Genomic DNA, 19,678 nt, shown 5'->3' on the forward strand with positions numbered 1-19,678 from the left:
TATATGCTGCGACGAATCTTCTGGCTTAAAAAAATGTGGGATAAAAATAATATTCGAACTCCAATAGAATAGTTTATTAATTTTTCGTCGATATGCTTTTAAATTAAAATGAATTTTCCTTCTTCTTCTTCTTCAGGGGGGGCCGAACCGCAGCCGCTGCCTTGGAACACACGAGGGGGGGGTGGGTACAAACGATGAAGGCCCGCACATCGTATAGAGCACGCTTTGATCTTGGCTGGGCTCCAACTTTTGAAATGGAAATTAATTTGTACTGATTGGTGTTGAAAAAGTTACCGAACCGTAACGCTTGTACCCCCCTGCCATCTCATTGATCCAAGGTGCGGCTTTGGCCATGGCTCCAAGTTTTGGTCTGTTTTGTTTTGTTTTGTATTATTATTATTAGGGTTTTCTATTTATCTTTCTTCAATGAAATCCTGTTCTCTTCATAAATTGACGTCCAGTAAGTAACACTTAACAAAAAAATGCAAAATTCTGCGCAAGAATTCCAAATGGGATTCTTCTGAAAGGAGGGCGGGGGTTTGTCTGTGGTGTGTCTTGGGGGGGCATGCCACGAGCACTGCTCGATCGCTCAAATACTCTAAGTAGTATATATGTATGTGTATGGGGGGGGGGGGGGGGGGGGGGGGAAAGGGGTTTTGTGTGTAACTTGAAGATACAAGCCTTTAAAGCTACCAATATATGACAACTTGCTCAAGTAAACCTAAACAGTGCATGACTTTTTTTGGCTTTCAACATTTTTTAAAACTATCTCTCTCATCCTTCATCCTTCGTCGTCTCATCCTCATAATTTAGCTTCAGGAAGTTTTCTTTTTCAGTTAAAACAATATATAACTCAAATTATTATGGTGTTCATATTATTTAAGGGATGGTTTTCCTATCAATTTGGGAGTGGGGGGGTTTTGTTTAATTTTTGTTTTTGGCTTATCACTCGGTTGGCCAATTCATTTGGCAAAAACACTAATAACAAAACTCACGCGCTGCTGCTTGCCTGCCACAGCATATGGGTTATCATTCTCTTCTACGCAAAATACATATAACTTTTTGGGTTTTTAAGAGGTTTAGGAGATGGGGAGAGGGCGGGGGCGGGGGCGGGGATATGCTTAAATAATTTACATACATATTAAATGTTAACAATTAATAGTAATGCTAATAATGAAAATAAGGTACTGGGTTCAAGTGTTTCAGTATTGAGCATCAACGAATAGTTTTTTACATAAAAGTAGTTTCCTCTCCATTTCTCTCTCTTTCTCTTGTATCCCTTTTCGAGGGCGGGGATTGCAACTAATATATTTTTCTTGTATTGTGTTTCACAATCATTTCGTATCATTTCGGCTGTTTTTGGGCGCAAGATCAAATATATTTGTTTGGAAATAAATAAAATGTTTGCGCTACATATGATTTCTTATTCGCTTTTAGTTGATTTACAATTTTTTGATTGAAAACTTTTTTATTTTGAACATTTTTAGCATTGTTCTTCTCGATTTCTTCTCTATGTACAATTCAAGAATGTTTAAATTAAGAATTTTTGTTTTAAAGCCATTCGCAATTACAATTAAGAATTTACACATGTATGTAGAATAATTGAGGGATGGGGGGGGGACTTTCTCTTTAAAACTAAATGGTAATGGAAGAGTCTCTAATAAAAGGTCAAGGGAATTACAATAAATGGGGGTGGGTGGGGGTTTCGGGATCACACTATATATCTTAATGAATAGAAGGGGGATTTGTAGGCAAGTTTGAATGCATTTTGCGCTGCTGCTGCTGCTGCTGCTGCTCTGCGGCGGCTACTGCTGCTAGTACTTGGATGCAACGCTGCCTCTGTGTGTAGATGCAACGCTGCTTCTGCTTCTGCCGGCTGCTGCGTTGCGTTGCGTTGAGTTTTTGTCGTTGAGTTTTTGTTTTTGTTGAATTAGTCTTTTTTGCGATTTGGTGGGTATACGATTTGTAGTATTATTATTTTAGTTATTATTATATCATTTATGTATCATTCATTTATTTATTGTTTTGTTTGTATTATTTTATTATATGCGTATCAATCTCTCGAATATACTTCTGCCATCTTTCTTCCTATTCTTCTTCTTCTTCTTTAATTCTCATCAACATTTAAGGTACGTTGCACATTTTGTCCGCTTTTTTTAGGGGTGGATAAACATAAACTGTACTGTTATGCTGCGCTTCTAGCGTCCATTTTTTGAGTTTGTTTTGTTTTTGTTTTGAATTACTCATAAATATTATTTATAGTCTTACTTATCAATTAGTTTTCAAGTCTATTTGCGTATCACCTTTAAAACAATGTTCAGTTGTGTGAAGTATCCGTTGTTAGACATATATAATATAAGTTCTTCCATCTTCCATCCTTCCACGATACGATCCAGCCATCTCATCTCTCGTATCCATCGTGCATTACATCCCATACTCATATCTTTATCATCGTTTCCCTCTGTTTAGCCAAGCCATCCATCCATCTATCCATCCATCTGTCCGTCCGTGTCGTACGATCGTTCGTTTGTTAGTCTGTGGGTTTTCCTTTCGCATTTGAATATTGGCCTTTATAAAGTTTTGTATATTGAAGTTGACACCTTTTTTTTTGCTGTAGCTGTAGCTGTTTTTGGGGAAGGTCTATGGGGTTGTTGTAGCGTGGAATTTTGCATCTTTTTTGTTGGTTTTGTTTTGTTTTGTTTTGTTTCTTTGTTCTCTTGTCGTTGTTGTTGTAGAAGTTGTTTTTGTTGTGTGAGGACAGTATTTTTGTGTGTGGTTTTAATCTTCAGTTTTCCCTTGAAATTCTCTGGTTGTTTGTTGTTGGTTTTTTTTTCGTATAGCTTCTCTCAATTTTTACTGCTTTTGTTTAATGATACACACTTTTTGAGATCACAAACATTACTCATTTTTTTGTTTTGCAATTTTTTTCATTTTTTTGGTTTAAAAAAGTTCAAAGTTTCGATTGAAATGTTTTCGCTTTTTTTAGGTTTTTTTTAAGGTTTTTTCTTTTTGCATTTTTTATAATTTTGTTTTTGTTTTTTTTTTTGTATTTTCTCTTGTTTTACATGTTTTCTTTATTTCTCATTGACGGGTTCTGGGTCCACCATTTTCAATCCATTTCGTCGGTTTTATCGCCTCGTATGTGTTCGTTCGTTGATCCTTAACGCCTGATCCTTCCTCCTGCTCCTGCTCCTGCTTTTGCCACCTGTTACGACTGCACATTGAGCAGCAGCTTCAGATTGTGCGTGTCAAAGTCGTCGAGGAGATTGCGCTTCGAGGACTTTCCTCCCAGATGGAACCTGGGGCTCGACAAATACTCGCCGCCACTTCGCATCAGGCTCTGCAGGGCCGGACCAGCGCTGCTGGCCAGCTTCTCCTCGGACTTGGACAGCGTCCAGTGCTGCGGCGGTTTTGGCAGCGCCGTTGGTGCTGGTGCGTCGAAGCACTTGCTGCCAGCGAAATGCGTCAATGCGGTGGGTATGAGGGGGTGCTGCTGCTGGGGCGATGCACCGAAGGCGCCAATGGTGGGTGGACTCTTGCGCTGCTTGCGCGCCGATCCGCCGTTGATGGCCATTGGGGGGGAGAATCCGCCGCCCAGAATTGTCGCCGGTGACTGACGCACCACCATTCCCATTCCCTGTGGAGACCTGCCGCCGTTGCGCTTGCTGGCGCTACCGTTGTTGTTGGCAAAGAAGAAGGCTCCTCCGCCTCCTCCACCGCCGGTCTGCTGTGGCGACTGTCGCTGCTGCGGCTGCTGTTGCTGGCGGCTACGCTGGGCGCCTCCCGCCGACTGGGACTGCTGTTGCCGCTGCTGGCGGCTATTGGGCGTTGTGGTGGTGCTGCTGCTGGTGGACAGGGCGGACAGGCCGAGGCCGGAACAGGTTGTGGGGGATGCGGCAGCGCTCAGGGATTGCTGATGGAAGTGGCTATTGATATTTGTACTGCTGGCAATACTGTTGGAATGTGCAGTTACCAAGGGTGTTGTGGGTGCGGATGCGGTGGATGTCGGTGATGGGGTTGCGGATGCGGATGGGGACGCAGCAGATCCTGCGGCGCCCTTTTTCAATCGTATGGCCTTGGTGGCCGATGCTGTTGTCATTCTGATGTTGTTCCTAACGCTATTGTGCGAGTATGTCATAGTAATTCCGTCGTTTTCTCTTCCTTGATCTGATCTTAACTTTCTTCTCTCCTCTTCTCTTCGTCTCTTTTCTCCTTGAGAGCTCTACCAAGCGCGTTCTTTCTTCTACTTATTTCTCTCTCTCTTCTCTTTCCTCTTTAAAATTTCTGCTGTTTTGCCTTTTTTGTTTTTGGTTATTTCGCTAAATTAATGCTTAACGTTAAATATCACACGCACTTAAATCAATTTATATTTTTTATAAATCGAAACCAAACTCGGGGAGTAGGGGGGCCTCTTGCTCTCTTAAACAAATGCCACGTGTTGTAATTGTTGATATTTTCAGCTGCTTCTTTGGGTCTTTGGTTGTTGTTGATTACTCTCTGACTGCTGCTTCTCCCTCTCTCTCTCTCTCCACTGTTCTCTCTCGATCTCCAAATCGACGAATCGATCTGCAAGATCTAGGGCGAGCAACGGGCGGCTGGGCACGTAGGCGCTATTCTCCGTCCGGTTTGCGTCTCGTTTTTCTTATGTACAATTCTCTGTTATTTACTTTAATGTAGTTTAACTTTTGTAACGTTATGTATTGTTATCAGTCTGTTGAATTATCTCTGTTATTCTGTTTAAGCTAATCCTTAGCTATAATTTTGCAAACTCCTTTTTCCAAAAACTGATTTCCACCGCTTTTTCTCCTGATGCTGCTGCTGCTGGTTCGGGACTGGTCCTGTTTTTGGGAAAAATGAAATAAAAGCGAACGAGACTTTGAGCAAAAGAAAAAAAATATATGTATAGAAAAGAAGGAATAACGGGGAGAGAGTAAAGATCCCCATTGGAAAGACTTCCAATATAGACGGCAACCTGTAGGAGGGACTGTCAACATCGTAATCTGTATAAACATATGTGAGTATGTGTGTGTGTGTGCCATTTACGTCAACAAAAGCTACATACGTACGTATTTGCTTAGCTATTGTATATTTCCCCGCCCCACAAAACAAGTCTGAGGACTTCAAAACCATACGAAAAATACCTGAATTAATGAATCAACACACACACGTGCACACATGAGCGCGCTCATGCATACACTCTCAATCCCACTCGCACTCATACCGATAACCCATACAATTGCGACTTACTTTTTCTGCTGTAGACCTCCTCTTCACACGAATGTGCTGATGCTGCTAGTGCTATCTCGCTTGCTCCACTACGGGTTTCCACTGTATAGTATATGTATACGTGTGTGTCGCAGCTATCGATTTTCTCGCTCTGCAGGCTGCGGGGATTTTCTTAGCCACTTTTGTTATACAGATTTCAATTATACAAAACGGTTTTGAATTTTCGTTTTTTTGGATTAAAAGTTGCCTTGATTTTGTTTGTTGGTTCACATTAAAATGTTACGGAAATGTTGGTTTGGTTTTGTTGATTTTCTCAGATTTTGATGAGGGGGCTTTTTCGCTGAATGTGTGTGTGTGTATGTGTTTTTGTGTATGTATTGTAAAATCACTTTCAAAATGGCGACGGGCTGGCTTCGTATTTATTTATATGTAATTCCGCTTAAAGCTTTCTCTTCACTTACAGACAAAGGCTCAAAAAAATCACACTTTCAACTGATTCGGATTTTTGTTAAACTCTTTTATGTACACCACCGTCTATTACGCAGCGTTCTTTAGTTTTCCAATTTTTTTGTGTGGTTGTTTTTTATTTTTGCTCGCAAAGTACCCCGTTTTTCTTTGTGTGTGTGCGGTTAGCTTCACTCGTTGTACTTTGACGCGTATTAAAATATTAAACGTTACACATATATATTTGATTTATATCACTTAAATTAAAGACATTTACAATATATAATTACATATATATATTTTTGTAGCAGAAATTTTAATCAATATTTAACTTTATCTTCTTCGATTCTTGGCGCATCGGTACGCTCTCTTCAAATTTTCCACCATGACTATTGCGGTTCTTTCAGGGGTGCTTCGTATTTATAGCGAGCGGCTTAACCCACCCAGCCCCCTATATTTTAACAGTTGAACGACTTGAGGTAAACCGCGGAAAACATACTTTTTGCGAGATCTTCTCGTACGCACATAGTTTCTATTTACGTAAAAAAAATAATTATCAGGATATCTTTCTACACTTAAATTCTTAAAATTTAAACATTTTCCTGGAGTTTTTTTATACCCTCTGGTCGACAACGGGTTAATCATTCGCGGTCCCTGGCAGGTAACCATATTCCTCGATTTTGATATTCGATTTGATATTACTAGCTAGCCAGGACTTCCATACCTGAAAACATAATTTTATCCAATTGATAGATCAATTTTCTACAAGATAAACTAGTTTTTAACTAATTCCTTTTATTGAATTTTGTCTAAAAAGAGTTTTAGCGAAGAAGGTCAAGCAATTAAAACGTAGGTGAGTTAACGTTCTCATTGCTCGATTTTGATATTCCGTTGAATAATGCTGATTAACTAAAACCATTAGCTCTGCCCATATAATTTTATGTCATTAGTGAATAAATTTTCTGCAAGATTAACTGCCTTTAAGTACTGCTTTTTATTGTATTGAGTATAAAACGAAAAACAGTGGCAACGTAGGTGAGTATGGAATGTCACGACATTTCGTACATGCTGACTTGTTGCTTGTCAACCAAATATGCTCTTTTGTATACCCTAATAAAGACCGTTTCTCAGATTGATATGCTTTAGACCTATTTATGCATTTGATTAGTTTCCTAGATATATGTATATCCTGATCCTGAGACCATTCTTGGTAAATTGTTATATTGACTGACTAGTTTTTGCATATATTGGAGCCTGGATGACAAACATTTCCTCAATTCTATAATATCCTTTTCCGTAGGGTATCCGTGCCCATGTTGCTCGCAACAAACGCTCATACAAATTTGATGCTGAGAACGGTAAAAGTGGAATGAGTCTCATTGTTGCTACCCGATTCAAAGAGAACGAAAAGAGGGTCATAACCGATTCGAAGAGAGCCAATAACCGATTTGAATCGCGCGGGTACCTGAATTTGGTAGAAATACCTGGAATGGTCTGGAAACCCCAGACCGCCTAATTTGAAAACAATACGGCCATAAAACAACATATGCAGTTTATAAAAGTTAATCGTTTTGTTTGTCTTCGAACTATGGAAATTATATTCGAGGGCAATAAACGTATTACTTGTACCATCAGGTTGAGGTGATAAAAACTATTTTCGTTCTCTCATAAAACATTATTTTTTGAGAGTTGGAAAGTTAGATAAATATTATGGGCCTAGTGCTCCTCCAGATTACACCATGAACTATTTGTTTCGCATTTCCTCCACTGCTTAGGTGCGCTAGCTAGCAGACGCCACAAGGATTAGTAATGAGCGAACACGCTCATGCTGCTCTTTGTCAGAAGATCTATCGCAGATAATAAAAGACCCTGTACTAAAATTTATTTTGGCTTTACTTTATTCGAACAGAAGCACAAACAAATCCACTGCCACAGATATCTCCAGCTAGATAAAATCACATACATCTATTTTAAATAGTAATACAAAATAGTTGAAGAGTGACATGAAAAAGGGCTATCATTATCATCGGTATCCGAGGCGCATGATACCCTTGCAGAACGGTAGTTCCTTAAATAGTGGTACGGTACCCTCTGCAAGGGTGTAAACAAACAAAGAGTTGAGGAGCAATGAGAATTCTTTACATGCGATTAAACCCTCCTGCTGCACTTGCAAACATACAGATCTACTCGTTTATATTTAGGCTTCCAGCTATGGCTACAGATCCTCGTCCATATGCTCGTCAGACTTGTTTAAATTCACATTGCAAGTATTGTTGTTCTCAAAGAACTCCAAATCATCGTCATAGTCGTCGAGTTCCTCTCCAGGGAGAGGCGGTGTCGGGGCCAGCAGATGCATCGGTGACGGCAATTTGGGCACAGGCATCGGGATTTGGAGGGGAGATGGCTGCCATGGCACGAGGGCTGTGCAGGGACGGGGAACCGATTTGATGAGCCATTCACGGGGTATGACACCAGGCGCCAGAGGGCCCGGTACAGAGCCCGGCTTCAGTTCATCACAGATCACAATTCGGTTGGCATTTCGCAGTTTCTGCTCCAGTTCCATGGCCGCCATCTGATAGGCTGGATTCGGGTGATGGTGCGTTTTGCCAGTGCTGGTGGAGGGTATATCGTCGGTGGCCAGGCCGCCGGTGACGATCGAGGCGCTGTTGTTGTTGCCCGCACAATTGCCGACGACGCCCTTCGAGTCGCCCGAAATCTGCAATCCACTGAAGTGCTGTGTGATCCGCTCCTCTGTAATCAGCATTTTCGGTGGGCTAAAAAACCGGATTGTCGTTAGTGTCTGGCGGGGATTGAAGTTGTTGATACGGATACTCACAGCACGGTCTCCTGTTGCTCGGACTTTCGTTTGTGCTGTGGCCACTTGCTGCACTCAGTCTCAATGTTGAAATTTGTATTCGCATTGAAGCCAAACTGCATGGCGACTCCCGGCTGCGGGGGATTGAAGGGAAAAGATTTCCTCTTTGACTGTGAGTTCATTTTTCTCGCAGAACGTCTCACTGCATGGCAGGACAAGTCCTCGGTGGTTCTTGCTAATCATACACAATTTGAAACTTTTAGTTAATTTTATTTATTTTGCGACTTGGTGTCAGTGGGACCGTGGATTTATCGTTTAATCATACCGTCCGACCCGCAGAAATATATATCAAAATATACCGTCTCATTCAAAAAATATACCGTAAATATACGGATTTAAGTCGTATAATACATATTTCTCGTTTTTGATATTCCGGGGAACTTAATTTCCAATTATTAATTAATCCCACTTAATTTTATCCAATTAATGAATCTATTTTCTACTTGACTGGCTTATTTTAAATACTTGACTTTGATTGTTTTTGCCTCAATTTTGGTTCCTCAAAAACAATATAGCGTCTCGTATGATGAAAAATCGAACTTAGTCCACTTATGCCCCCTCTATCTAAAAAGTTCAGCTACTTGAGGTAAATGGCGAAAAATATTAATGATTGTAAATTCTTCTTGTAGATCAATGCCATATTTCCTCTGAACTTAAAAGAAAACTACGATTTCTTTCACCTGAACTGCGCTAACATTATTAAATTTTCATTATTTCATAATAGTTGGCTCATAATAGGTTAATCGTTCTCCGTTAAGGATTGAAAACCGAATTGCTCAATTTTGATATTTCGTCAAACATTAGTAGCTAGATTGAACTAAAACTGATTTAAAAAAACGTTTAGCTTTGCCCACATAATTTTAGGCCATTTATGAAAGAATGTTTCACAATATTAGCTACTTTTAAAAACTATTTCGAATTTTATTGTGTCTAAAACAAGGTGTAATCAAAAAAGGTCTACAAAAAACAGTTCCAACGTAAGTGAGTTTGGAATATACCGGTTAAAGGATTTCCTTACCCGATATAAGTTCGGTTATCAACACTATCGACTGGATACGAGTTGTGCGCGCCAAATAGAAATTTTTTGAAAGTGAATGAGGTAAAGGATTAAAATCCAATTTGTTGGAATGTACGATTTGACGGCGAAAATCCAAATAACCTGCGTATAGAAGTTTCTACCATTTGTTCTCTAATATATCTTTGAAAATGAAGTTTAATAGATTGATAAAATTGATAAAACACACCGCCTGACCCTACTGAAATATACCGTCTAATGTTCTAAATATACCGATGAAACTGTACTAAAAATAATACTATTTTGGTATTTTTCTACTTAGTTCACTTTCACACCTTTTTGCCCACGATTCTTTTCGATACCTCGGTATCGCAAAAAACGTACTAAAAAAGCATATAAAAACCGCTGCAGCCCGCAGTTTTCAAATACTTCAACTCAAAAGCTCCAAGTGCAAGTGAAACAAGGGAATTTCTGTAGCAGCTCAAAGTTAATTAACAAGTTTAAACCGAACAACATAAACCAATAAGTCAATTTTCCCTTTTGTAAATCAAATCCAAAAAATACATACTAAAATTTCTTCAAAATGCGCTTCACAAGGTAAGTTTAAAATGGTTTTTTGCGTAAATTTACACATTTAGCTCTGCACATGACATTAATTTACGTGCATTCCATTCACTTGCACTTTCCTTTGCTTATCTGGGTTTTCTGTTCGAAAATAACATGTTTTTCAACCCAAAATCGAATGCAATCTTTACATGGGAACAACATTATTAATGACGCCTGCCGGAGAGCATGGCTGCTGTTTGCCTTTAGCTAAACAAAGATCATCAGTTACCAGGCGCCCCTCGCTCCCCCAATAGGTATAGCGTGACTCTGAGGGATTGGCATCAAAGGCTTATCAGTCCAAGACAGCCGAGCCCGACCCCCTAGGGATCGAATAGACGTCACAAAGAGGCAGCCGACTGCACTGTTGCGCGGTAATCGTGCTTCCGAATTTCGTCATCCGCCGGAGAAAAACAACTGGCCGGAAAATAGCTCGTGTTTAAAGTGATAGAACGAAATTTTCCAACGTTCCCTTTACGGGTGCATTAACTTTTCACAGAACGTGTTTGAGTGTTTCGGGTTGAGTGAAATAGCTGATCGTGCCAAACTTCAAGTCGCGCCGTCTCCGTCTCTTTCTGGAGCGCTTGAGCGAAAGCTTGTATCCAAAATGTATTGTGCATGCCTAGCAACACGTGTGGGGGCATATCGAAGAATATTCGGTGAAACAAATCATTCCGTCTGGTGCAATCCAATAGTTCAGTCTTACTCTTTTCCCCAGGGAAATTTTCCAGAATCTCAAAAGGTACAGTGCAAGTGAAAAACAAATCAAAATTAATTAACAACTTGCTGCAAAAAATATATTTTTGTACGTCTGGGAATGGGTACTTTTAAACCTGGCATGCTGATACCCTCCCAGACATGCAGCTGGACCTGAAATTAGCTAATTTTGTATACAAATAAACAATCACTGATAACGTGATTCACACATGGAAACAGACACGACACACACACACACACACACCCACGCACACCATATGTCGTATAATTCTTGTTCAGGATCAAGGGTGCCGTGCCGTTACCTTAGTCATACAAATTTTCCTCTAAATAAAGGAGCTATAGTAAAAACCATATTATATATACATATGTACATATAAGTCCCGGCAACCATTTCGCTTTTTTCCGTCGCGTGTGAAAATCATTTATAAGTTTATCACCTGTGGGTCAAGTTCGATACCGTTCTACTTATCTTATTTAGATGTTAAATCCTACGTGAAGCATGTTTAAATGTTTTGTCAGCTCTTGGGCTGTGCCCGGGCGCAGATATGTAACAAAAGTATTGGTGAACAGGTGGGTACAATTTAGTAAATTCCAGAAAACGTGATATAAAAAGAAAATTACATATCTAGACGAACAGCTGTGCGCTTGTGCAGAGTTGCCACCGGGTGTGTATCCAGACTAGAGTGCAACTCTGGTGAGTGAGCAGTGTGTTGAATAAGATATTCAAATTAAGCTCTGCTTGTATTTTGTGTAAATACATTATACTCCCTGATATTCCTATGCCCTCTTCCTTTAACAAGTACAAAGCTGCGCTACGCCCCCAAAAAGCTCTGCGCCCGCAACTGAAACCTGTTATCAGCCGAATGGGTCGGGCGGAGAGCGAGATTACTTGTTTTTACGGCTCAGCTCGCTCATTTTGTGTTGTGCAGTTGCTGCGACTCGTACTTCCCCGATCTCCGCACGTTCGCGTTTCAAATCCCGTATATATTTACCTAGAATATACATACATATATATATATATAGATATATGCATAGTATGTGCGAGTCTGCGCGCTTGCGAGCGAATTTCAATACGTTGATAGTGTGATTTCTTTATGTAAACAATTTATTCGCATTAAAACCTCAACTGACAAAAACAAAACCACACGGTGCTGGATGTGCTGCTGAAAAACCCATGAGTCACCTGACGTGGCGGCCTATACTGTGGTGTTGCGCCCCCCTATCTCTCTGTCTCTCTCTCTCTCTTTGGAAGATAATTTCCCCGTCCGAGCGCCCAATCAACGTCGGGGAAGTACCTAAACCGAAAGGAGGAGCATTCGACATCGCTTCGAAAAGCCAACCGTCACGGATTCATTTTCGTTTTGATACTCGAGCGCTACGGTCGATCTCGATCTTTTTACGCAAGACGCAATTTCTAAAACAAATAGATACATACAGCCAGTGTATATGTGATTAAGGTGTAACTAAAATGAGCAATATCTTCGATTTGGACAAGGGAAAGAATGTTCAGTACATGAACGAAGCCTCCTGCACGAGTGGATATAGCAGTGGAAACTCGCCATCATCCGTAATGTCGCCATCACATTCCCCCGAAACGGTGGCGCTGCAAAATGATTTCGCAAATCTAAATCTACCACAGGCGAACTCACCTCAACCGCCAGTGCAGAGTTTACCATACCAGATGTTGAATGGCAACCTTGTTGTTGACGCCCGCAATTTGACGACTGCCACGAGTTTTGGAAACATGTATGTGGACCATCCATACTACGCCCAGGCCCCCCCCGACACAACACAAAACTTTGGCTATAATCGAACCAATGGCGGCGTCGGCGGCCTGGTGGCCAAAACGGAGTTCGGGCACATGCCCGCTGCCCTGCGCATCGTGGAGCAACCGGTGGAAAAGTTTCGCTTTCGATACAAGAGCGAAATGCACGGAACACATGGCTCGCTCAACGGGGCCAACTCGAAGCGCACACCGAAAACGTTTCCAGAGGTGACGCTCTGCAACTACGACGGGCCGGCGGTGATACGGTGCAGTCTCTTCCAGACGAACCTCGAAAGTCCGCACTCACACCAGTTGGTGGTGCGTAAGGAGGACCGGGATGTGTGCGATCCGCACGACCTGCACGTGTCCAAGGACCGCGGCTATGTGGCTCAGTTCATCAACATGGGCATCATACACACGGCCAAGAAGTATATTTTCGAAGAGCTCTTCAAAAAGAAGCGGGATCGCCTGGTGTTCGAAATGAAGCGTCGCGAGCTGTCCACCAAGGAGGTACAGAAGCTGGAAAAGGAGACAGAAGACGAGGCCAAGGTTATGAATCTGAATCAGGTATGGTACAGCCCCAAAAGGAACTCGCTTTCGTTCGATACTCACTTTGTGGTACTTTGGTGCGTTTCCAGGTGCGCCTCTGCTTTGAGGCCTACAAAATCGAGGACAATGGCAGTTGGGTGCCTATTGCCCACCCCGTTTTCAGTAATGCGATCAACAACCGCAAATCTGCCCAAACGGGAGAGCTGCGCATCGTGCGGTTGAGCAAGCCGACCGGCTCTGTGATGGGCAACGATGAGCTCATCCTCCTCGTGGAGAAGGTCAGCAAGAAGAACATCAAGGTGCGCTTCTTCGAGGAGGACGAAGACGGGGAGCCTGTGTGGGAGGCGTATGCCAAGTTCCGTGAATCGGATGTTCATCATCAGTATGCCATCGTTTGCCAGACGCCCGCCTACAAGGACAAGGACGTCGACAGGGAAGTGAATGTCTCCATTGAGCTGATACGACCCTCGGACGATGAGCGCTCCTACCCATCACTGCCGTTCCGCTACAAGCCACGTGATGCTATCGTCTCGCGAAAACGCCGGCGCACCTGTTCGATTGCGACCAACAGCAACTCCGGCGGCAGTGCACAGAACTCTGGGGACCTGCCCAGGACACTGGCTCTGGACCAGCCCCTGGGAGTGCCTCAGGGACACGAAGTGCCCATGGGGGGAACGCACTTCACGTACCAAGATCAGACCATCAGCCAAGAGTTTGGACGGGAATCGGTCCTGAATGAATTGATCACCTCGGAAGACTTCCGCCAGCTGATCGAAACGCAGTCCGTAGAACTCATGCCGATTTGCATGGGCGCCCTCGAGTCAGATGGCCATGGCCGGGCAGCGGAGCGACCGGCTGTCCCAACGGCAGCACCCAACCGGAATTGGACGCCACACTTTTTGAGTGCAATCTTCAAGATCTACGAGGAGCATCTGCGGTCACCAAATGACAGCTCGCGGAAGCAGGTGGAGGAAATGTTCACCGAACACGCCCTGCGGAACGACAACAACGACACGCTGCTGCACGAGGTGATCATCAGCCAGCGGACAGACGGACAGCTAAAGCAGGCCATCCGAACCATTGAGGTGATGAAGTACTTCAAGCTGCATGATCTGGCGAACAATGCCCTCAATGCGGATGGGGATAGTGCTCTGCATGTGGCCTGCCAGCAGGATCGCGAATACTATATACGGCCACTGCTGAGCCTTGGATGTAGTCCCAATCAGCAGAATCATGCAGGGAATACGCCCCTACATTTGGCCGTCAAGGAGGAGCGTAAGTCCTGCATTGAAAGCTTCCTGAAGGGTGGCAAGCCCAGCGTAAGGCTCGACCTGACGCTCAAAAATGACGATGGATTGACGCCGCTGCATATGGCCATCCGGCAGAATAATTACGATGTGGCCAAGAAGCTGATCAATCACGATCGCACCTCCATTAGTGTGTCGAACACAAAAGACGGCAACAATGCCCTCCACATGGCGGTGCTTGAGCAGAGCCATGCACTGATTGTGCTCATTGTGGATTCGCAGGACACGACCCTTTCGGACATACTAATGTCGCGCAATGCGGCCGGTTTTACGCCGATGGATCTGGCGCGTTCCAAGGGCGACGGAAAGGTGCTTCAGCTGCTGGACAAGGTGTATTCGGAGAAGAATGATTCGGCCATGACCTGGGTACCCAACAATATCAAAGAGGAGCAAGACACCTCCTCCGATGAGAGCAGCGAGGCAGCCCTAGAGATCAAAAGCGAGATGCTGGACCCCAAAACGGAATTGGAAGAGCACAGCCGCGAAATGGAATGGGGGGGCAATGAAATTGTCATCGAGACGGAGGTGGAAACAAGCATCGATCCCAGATACAATCTTCAGCTGCTGTTGAGCAACAAGAAGCGATTCGATAAGCTGAAGACACTGTTAAACAACCCGATGGGCAGCGGACCCGACGGCCATCAACCCAAGTGGAAGCATTTGGCACGTATTTCGCATATGGAGCGATTCAGTTTCTTTTGGCAGGACGCAGCGGCAATGCTCGACTATATTCTCAATAATGCCAAGTGTGTGGAGTATAGCACCTTTGTCTTGGCCCTGGAGATGGTCGATTCGGAGGCATCGGCCCTGCTTACTTCCGATTAGAATTTACTGCGCTACAGAGAAAGAATCAATCAGAGACATCAATATATTACTAGTTAAGTTTTTATGCCTAATCGTAATGATACATATACGCCCGTGACTATAAGAAAAATAAATACACTATATTTGTATCAGAAAATAAAAATTCGAAAATACGAGGAAAACACAAACAATGCATACCGTGGATGTCACGTATTTTTTGAGAGGCTTAACTCCGATTGTAGATTGATGATGATATCATTTTCACATAGTTTAATTATAAATATAAGATTATCATAGCCCGAGAAAGGGGAGTTCCCTTGAAATAAGTTGCATCCAATAAGTTTGTTCCAGCCTAATAAACAAGGGTGAATCACCGGTGGGGGGAATTACCTACAGTAATGCAATGCTCTGGGTATTCCCCTTCTGCAGCAGAGAGCCAGCAGCACCTTATCTCTAGCGACATTCCTACGGCATGAACCCCCTAACCGTCTCGCTGTTCTTTCCGCTTCTTGCAGCAACATGGCTCAAATCATTGACGGCAAGGTGATCTCCCAAGAAATTCGCCTGAAGCTGAACGAGGAAGTGGCACAATTTGTGAACGCTGGAAACCCCCAGCCCCATTTGACGGCTGTGATAGTGGGCGAGGACCCAGCTAGCGAGATCTATGTTAGGAATAAGATGACGGCCTGCAAGGAAGTGGGCATATCCAGCGAAACGAAGCGGTTGCCCGCTACTACCACGGAGGAAGAACTGCTGCAGTTGATCGGAGAACTGAACAGGGATGATAGTGTGTCGGGAGTGCTTGTCCAGCTGCCGGTGCCCGAGCAAATTAACGAGCGCACCATCTGCAATGCTGTGGCGCCCGAGAAGGATGTGGATGGCTTCAATGAGATCAATATGGGCCGCCTGGCCCTGGACATGGAGGGCTTTGTGCCGGCCACACCGCTGGCCGTAAAGACGCTCCTCGAGCACTGCAACATCGAGACGTTCGGCCGTAACGCCGTTGTGGTGGGGCGCTCCAAGAATGTCAGCCTGCCTCTGGCCATTCTCATGCATTCGGATGGCAAGAATGCCACCAAGGCGCTGGATGCCACGGTGACCATCTGTCACAGGTATACGCCGCCCAAGGAGCTGGCCATTCACTGTCGCCAGGCGGACATCATTGTGGTGGCTGTTGGCAAGCCGGGCCTCATCACCAAGGACATGGTGAAGCCGGGCGCCTGTGTCATCGATGTGGGCATCAATCGCATCAAGGACGAGAAGACCGGCAACGACAAGCTGGTGGGCGATGTGGACTTTGAGGGTGAGTACGGCCAGACCATCCTCCATGTTTCCATCTATCCAATGTCTTCCCTTTCATTTCCTGCGCAGAGGTTCGCCAAGTGGCTGGACACATTTCCCCAGTGCCTGGTGGCGTTGGACCCATGACCGTCACCATGCTGATGTACAACACCCTCAAGGCGGCCAAGAAGGCGGCCCAGAATGCATCCCGGAAGAGCGCCCTGGTGTGATGCTCTTTCCCAAAAGGACCGGGAATATCCTTTCAATAGAATTTAGTTTCTGAAATAGTATTTTCTTATTTAAACCGCTAACATTTAATAGTAATAATAATACTAACTGAAACAGCTCTCTCTGTCAATGGTGCCACAATTATTTCTATAATGCAAAATATAATCAGAGGTTATACAAATATTTCAACCATTCGAAAATGATCACTTCTCTTTATCCTTTTAAGCCTTGATTCAATAGACTTCCATCGGCATTGACTGGCAATATTGTTAATTTTCTTATAACTTTTTATTATAACTAATTTATGTATACAATTTACTTGAATTCTACTGCTTTTTGCTTACATCTTACAAGTCGAACAACAAAACGTGTGACTTAACTGCTAAGGGTCCGCGCGGGTATGGGTATGGTCTATCAACGTTTAGTAATTCCACTCCTCATTTGTAAAGGAAGCGGAACAAAAGGGAGCTATAGTGCATTCCATATTCTGGCGATTCTGGCGATATATGTATGTATGTATGTAAAATGTGCAATTTTTTATTACAAAAATAGTGACAGAAGAATATTTGAGGGCGATGTTCAAGAATATCGAGAGTGTACAGGGGCGGGGGCAGGGGCTCAACGGTCTAAATCTACGTACTCGTGTCATTGCAGTAAAGATTACTAAACAGAATAGTTAGGTTGGGGGTTAGAACCTCAGATCGGGCTTATACTTGGCCATATATCTGCAAAAGAAATGCAATGATTATACATTTACTTGTATAAATCAAGAGAGAAGGGGACCCTTACTTGTCAAGTGTTTCCCAGAATTTGCTTAGAACCGCACGATCCAGATGCCTTTTGTTTTGGGAGAGACGCAGCAGCGTTACCGACCAACGCTCTACATTGGCATCCAGTTTCAGCTCGCTAAAGCACAAGTGAAAGGCGCAAACTGCAGTGGAAAAAGGAGGTTTAGTTCTCGCAAATATAAATATGAATATTATGGGCTCACTCTTTGAGAATATCTCCACGGGATTGCCATCCCAGGGCCAGCCTTTGAACTGCCATTGCGGACCCATCACAAAAACAGCCACCACACGCTGCCAGTCCTGTTGCGATAGCTTGATGGGATTATCAATCACGCGATACGACACGGTCTGATTGTTTCGTTTTCGCTAAGGCCCAAAAGTACAAAGATTAATACAAAATATTCATGTAAGAGCAAGCGAAATCGTCGCACCTGCAGCAAAACCTCGCTATCACGCGGGCAGCCCTTCAATTTCTTCTCCGCGTTGGATATGTAGCGCAACTCCTGCAGTATATCCTTCACATTGAGCATGGTAACAAGGCTTGTGTTGGCCGCAGGTATAATGATGATGGGTGTGCGCGATGGTCGCTTCTGTGGCCCATTGGCGGGCAGCTGCCTCGCCTGCGCTGTGGGCAGCAGTTCCTTTGGCCGATTGACGGTTGCCCCCGCCGGTGCTGCCGGTCCTGCGCCGGGCAAGCCCGGTCCGCCCTGGGCCTTGCGCTGCGCCAGAGAGCCCTCCGTCACGGACTTGAGCGACATGCCATGATAGGTACCCAGTGTGTCGATTTTGAAGCCCTCGGTCTCCTCCTTTTGCCTGTTGAAACGCTCCTGATCGTAACGATTGTATTGGGAGAGCTGCGGCTGTGGCTTGGATATCCTTGCCGGTTCGGGCATCTTGATTGGATTCGGCACCTGCGGACGATTGCGTCCCTCCTCGCGAGCCTTGATGCCCTGCAGCATGGCGAATATGTTTTTGGCAAACACTTTTCCCGTGCTCTGCAGAATGGAGGTGCGCGTGCGCCATTGCCTTTCCCTGCTAATGATATCCTTGGTGGAGTCTACATCGTAGTCCAGAATGGCACGCAGATCTGTTCCCATCGCCTCATCGTTGTCCGTCCGCTTAATGGTCGTCCTTTTGTTGGCCAAACGCTTGGCCTTAATGGCGGCAATCTTCTCCACGGACATGGTCTCCGACAGTGACTTGATGTTGTCCATATTGACGGCCGTCTCCTTTTGATTCACATCCCATCGGGCGGCCAGCTGCTCGCGCACCTTCTGCACTTGCGTCTCCTCGAAGCGCGCTTTCTTGGCGGCCGTCTCCCCGCTGGTGGCCTCGCCATCCGCCGTTCGTTTCACCTGCGTGGGTATCTCCAACGGAGCACTCTTGTCGATGCTGGCACATGTGGGCGTCTCGCCATTGAGGTAGGCCAAGAGTTCCTTTCGATCCGGCCGATTCACAGCGGGTATATCCTCGGCAGCACACTGACGCACATACACCGAGTGCTGGAGCATAACATTTTTCAGCAAATACAGTAGGCACTCCAACGTGTAGTATTCACGTGGAGCGCCCTTCTTGCCCGAACTGCAAAATAAGTTAACGCAAAAAATTTGCATCGTTGGCATATTGCACTTTTTGGAGGGAAATAAACGCAGTGACTTACCCATATTTGAGGTAGTTTGTTTTCACGCTCTTGGGCCAGGAGAATTCACCGAATATGATTTGATTTTCCCGTTCGATGATTTCCTTTTTGTTTATGTTGTACTGCCGCAAGAGGCTCAGAGGGTCCGCCATTTTCCCCCAGCTTTTTTCTTATCTCCAGCTGCAGGCGAAATCTGTATTCCAACACTTTGCTGTGCCCGCGGCTTGTCGGCAATCAAACCACTTAAAACAACAGAATATTTACAATTAAAAACTGCGTTTTATGCCATATTTTTCAATTATTTTTTTATGGAATTATGCGGAACCGACCGACCCGCAGAAAAATACCAAAATATACTAACTCATTTGCAAAATATACCGTAAATATACTGACGAATTCAAGTTCTATATTCCTCGATTTTGATATTCCGTGGAATA

At 44.1% G+C, this 19,678-nt stretch overlaps 5 protein-coding genes across 7 annotated transcripts; 2 read left to right on the plus strand and 3 right to left on the minus strand.

Annotated features, from left to right (window-relative positions):
• Positions 1-3,064: 3,064 nt before the first annotated feature.
• On the minus strand, positions 3,065-6,091 carry aqz (aaquetzalli). The gene is made up of 2 exons (XM_001359790.4): positions 5,248-6,091; positions 3,065-4,838 (listed from the first exon to the last, which is right to left on the minus strand). Exon 2 carries the CDS (start codon positions 4,136-4,138, stop codon positions 3,209-3,211), a length of 930 nt encoding a protein of 309 aa, XP_001359827.2. The 5' UTR covers positions 4,139-4,838; positions 5,248-6,091; the 3' UTR covers positions 3,065-3,208.
• Positions 6,092-7,550: 1,459 nt separating this feature from the next.
• On the minus strand, positions 7,551-8,826 carry Mst85C. The gene is made up of 2 exons (XM_001359791.4): positions 8,507-8,826; positions 7,551-8,444 (listed from the first exon to the last, which is right to left on the minus strand). Exons 1-2 carry the CDS (start codon positions 8,665-8,667, stop codon positions 7,886-7,888), a joined length of 720 nt encoding a protein of 239 aa, XP_001359828.1. The 5' UTR covers positions 8,668-8,826; the 3' UTR covers positions 7,551-7,885.
• Positions 8,827-9,993: 1,167 nt separating this feature from the next.
• On the plus strand, positions 9,994-17,006 carry Nmdmc (NAD-dependent methylenetetrahydrofolate dehydrogenase). 3 transcript variants are annotated; one of them, XM_015182757.2, is made up of 3 exons: positions 9,994-10,157; positions 15,821-16,608; positions 16,677-17,006. In XM_015182757.2, exons 1-3 carry the CDS (start codon positions 10,144-10,146, stop codon positions 16,814-16,816), a joined length of 942 nt encoding a protein of 313 aa, XP_015038243.1. In that variant the 5' UTR covers positions 9,994-10,143; the 3' UTR covers positions 16,817-17,006. The 3 variants fall into 3 exon arrangements, with proteins under 3 accessions (XP_015038243.1, XP_001359830.2, XP_015038244.1); XM_001359793.4 differs by lacking the exon at positions 9,994-10,157 and adding an exon at positions 10,767-10,905; XM_015182758.2 differs by lacking the exon at positions 9,994-10,157 and adding an exon at positions 11,188-11,450.
• On the plus strand, positions 11,774-15,493 carry Rel (nuclear factor NF-kappa-B family member relish). The gene is made up of 2 exons (XM_001359792.4): positions 11,774-13,212; positions 13,284-15,493. The coding sequence occupies exons 1-2, from the start codon at positions 12,349-12,351 to the stop codon at positions 15,324-15,326; spliced, it is 2,907 nt and encodes a 968-aa protein (XP_001359829.2). The 5' UTR covers positions 11,774-12,348; the 3' UTR covers positions 15,327-15,493.
• Positions 17,007-17,083: 77 nt separating the features above from the next.
• On the minus strand, positions 17,084-19,604 carry hyx (cell division cycle 73 hyrax). Its single transcript, XM_001359794.4, has 5 exons — positions 19,263-19,604; positions 18,034-19,183; positions 17,806-17,968; positions 17,604-17,745; positions 17,084-17,539 (listed from the first exon to the last, which is right to left on the minus strand). Exons 1-5 carry the CDS (start codon positions 19,391-19,393, stop codon positions 17,503-17,505), a joined length of 1,623 nt encoding a protein of 540 aa, XP_001359831.1. The 5' UTR covers positions 19,394-19,604; the 3' UTR covers positions 17,084-17,502.
• Between the last annotated feature and the right edge of the window lie 74 nt (positions 19,605-19,678).

This window comes from Drosophila pseudoobscura, chromosome 2 (assembly GCF_009870125.1).
Source record: "Drosophila pseudoobscura strain MV-25-SWS-2005 chromosome 2, UCI_Dpse_MV25, whole genome shotgun sequence".
In the NCBI taxonomy this organism is placed as follows: Eukaryota; Metazoa; Arthropoda; class Insecta; order Diptera; family Drosophilidae; genus Drosophila; species Drosophila pseudoobscura.

What these genes read in the sequence shown, in the direction of transcription:
- Mst85C (XM_001359791.4), bottom strand. Translation starts at nt 8,667, where the DNA reads ATGAACTCACAGTCAAAGAGGAAATCTTTTCCCTTCAATCCCCCGCAG. An exon ending in GAGCAACAGGAGACCGTGCT is followed by an intron (nt 8,445 to 8,506) that starts GTGAGTATCCGT and finishes CCGGTTTTTTAG; the next exon opens with CCCACCGAAAATGCTGATTA.
- hyx (XM_001359794.4), bottom strand. Translation starts at nt 19,393, where the DNA reads ATGGCGGACCCTCTGAGCCTCTTGCGGCAGTACAACATAAACAAAAAG. An exon ending in ATAGCGAGGTTTTGCTGCAG is followed by an intron (nt 17,969 to 18,033) that starts GTGCGACGATTT and finishes TTTGGGCCTTAG; the next exon opens with CGAAAACGAAACAATCAGAC. An exon ending in TTCTGGGAAACACTTGACAA is followed by an intron (nt 17,540 to 17,603) that starts GTAAGGGTCCCC and finishes TTTCTTTTGCAG; the next exon opens with ATATATGGCCAAGTATAAGC.
- Nmdmc (XM_015182758.2), top strand. Translation starts at nt 11,380, where the DNA reads ATGTTTAAATGTTTTGTCAGCTCTTGGGCTGTGCCCGGGCGCAGATAT. An exon ending in ACAAAAGTATTGGTGAACAG is followed by an intron (nt 11,451 to 15,820) that starts GTGGGTACAATT and finishes CGCTTCTTGCAG; the next exon opens with CAACATGGCTCAAATCATTG. An exon ending in GGGCGATGTGGACTTTGAGG is followed by an intron (nt 16,609 to 16,676) that starts GTGAGTACGGCC and finishes TTTCCTGCGCAG; the next exon opens with AGGTTCGCCAAGTGGCTGGA.
- aqz (XM_001359790.4), bottom strand. Translation starts at nt 4,138, where the DNA reads ATGACATACTCGCACAATAGCGTTAGGAACAACATCAGAATGACAACA.
- Rel (XM_001359792.4), top strand. Translation starts at nt 12,349, where the DNA reads ATGAGCAATATCTTCGATTTGGACAAGGGAAAGAATGTTCAGTACATG. An exon ending in AGGTTATGAATCTGAATCAG is followed by an intron (nt 13,213 to 13,283) that starts GTATGGTACAGC and finishes GTGCGTTTCCAG; the next exon opens with GTGCGCCTCTGCTTTGAGGC.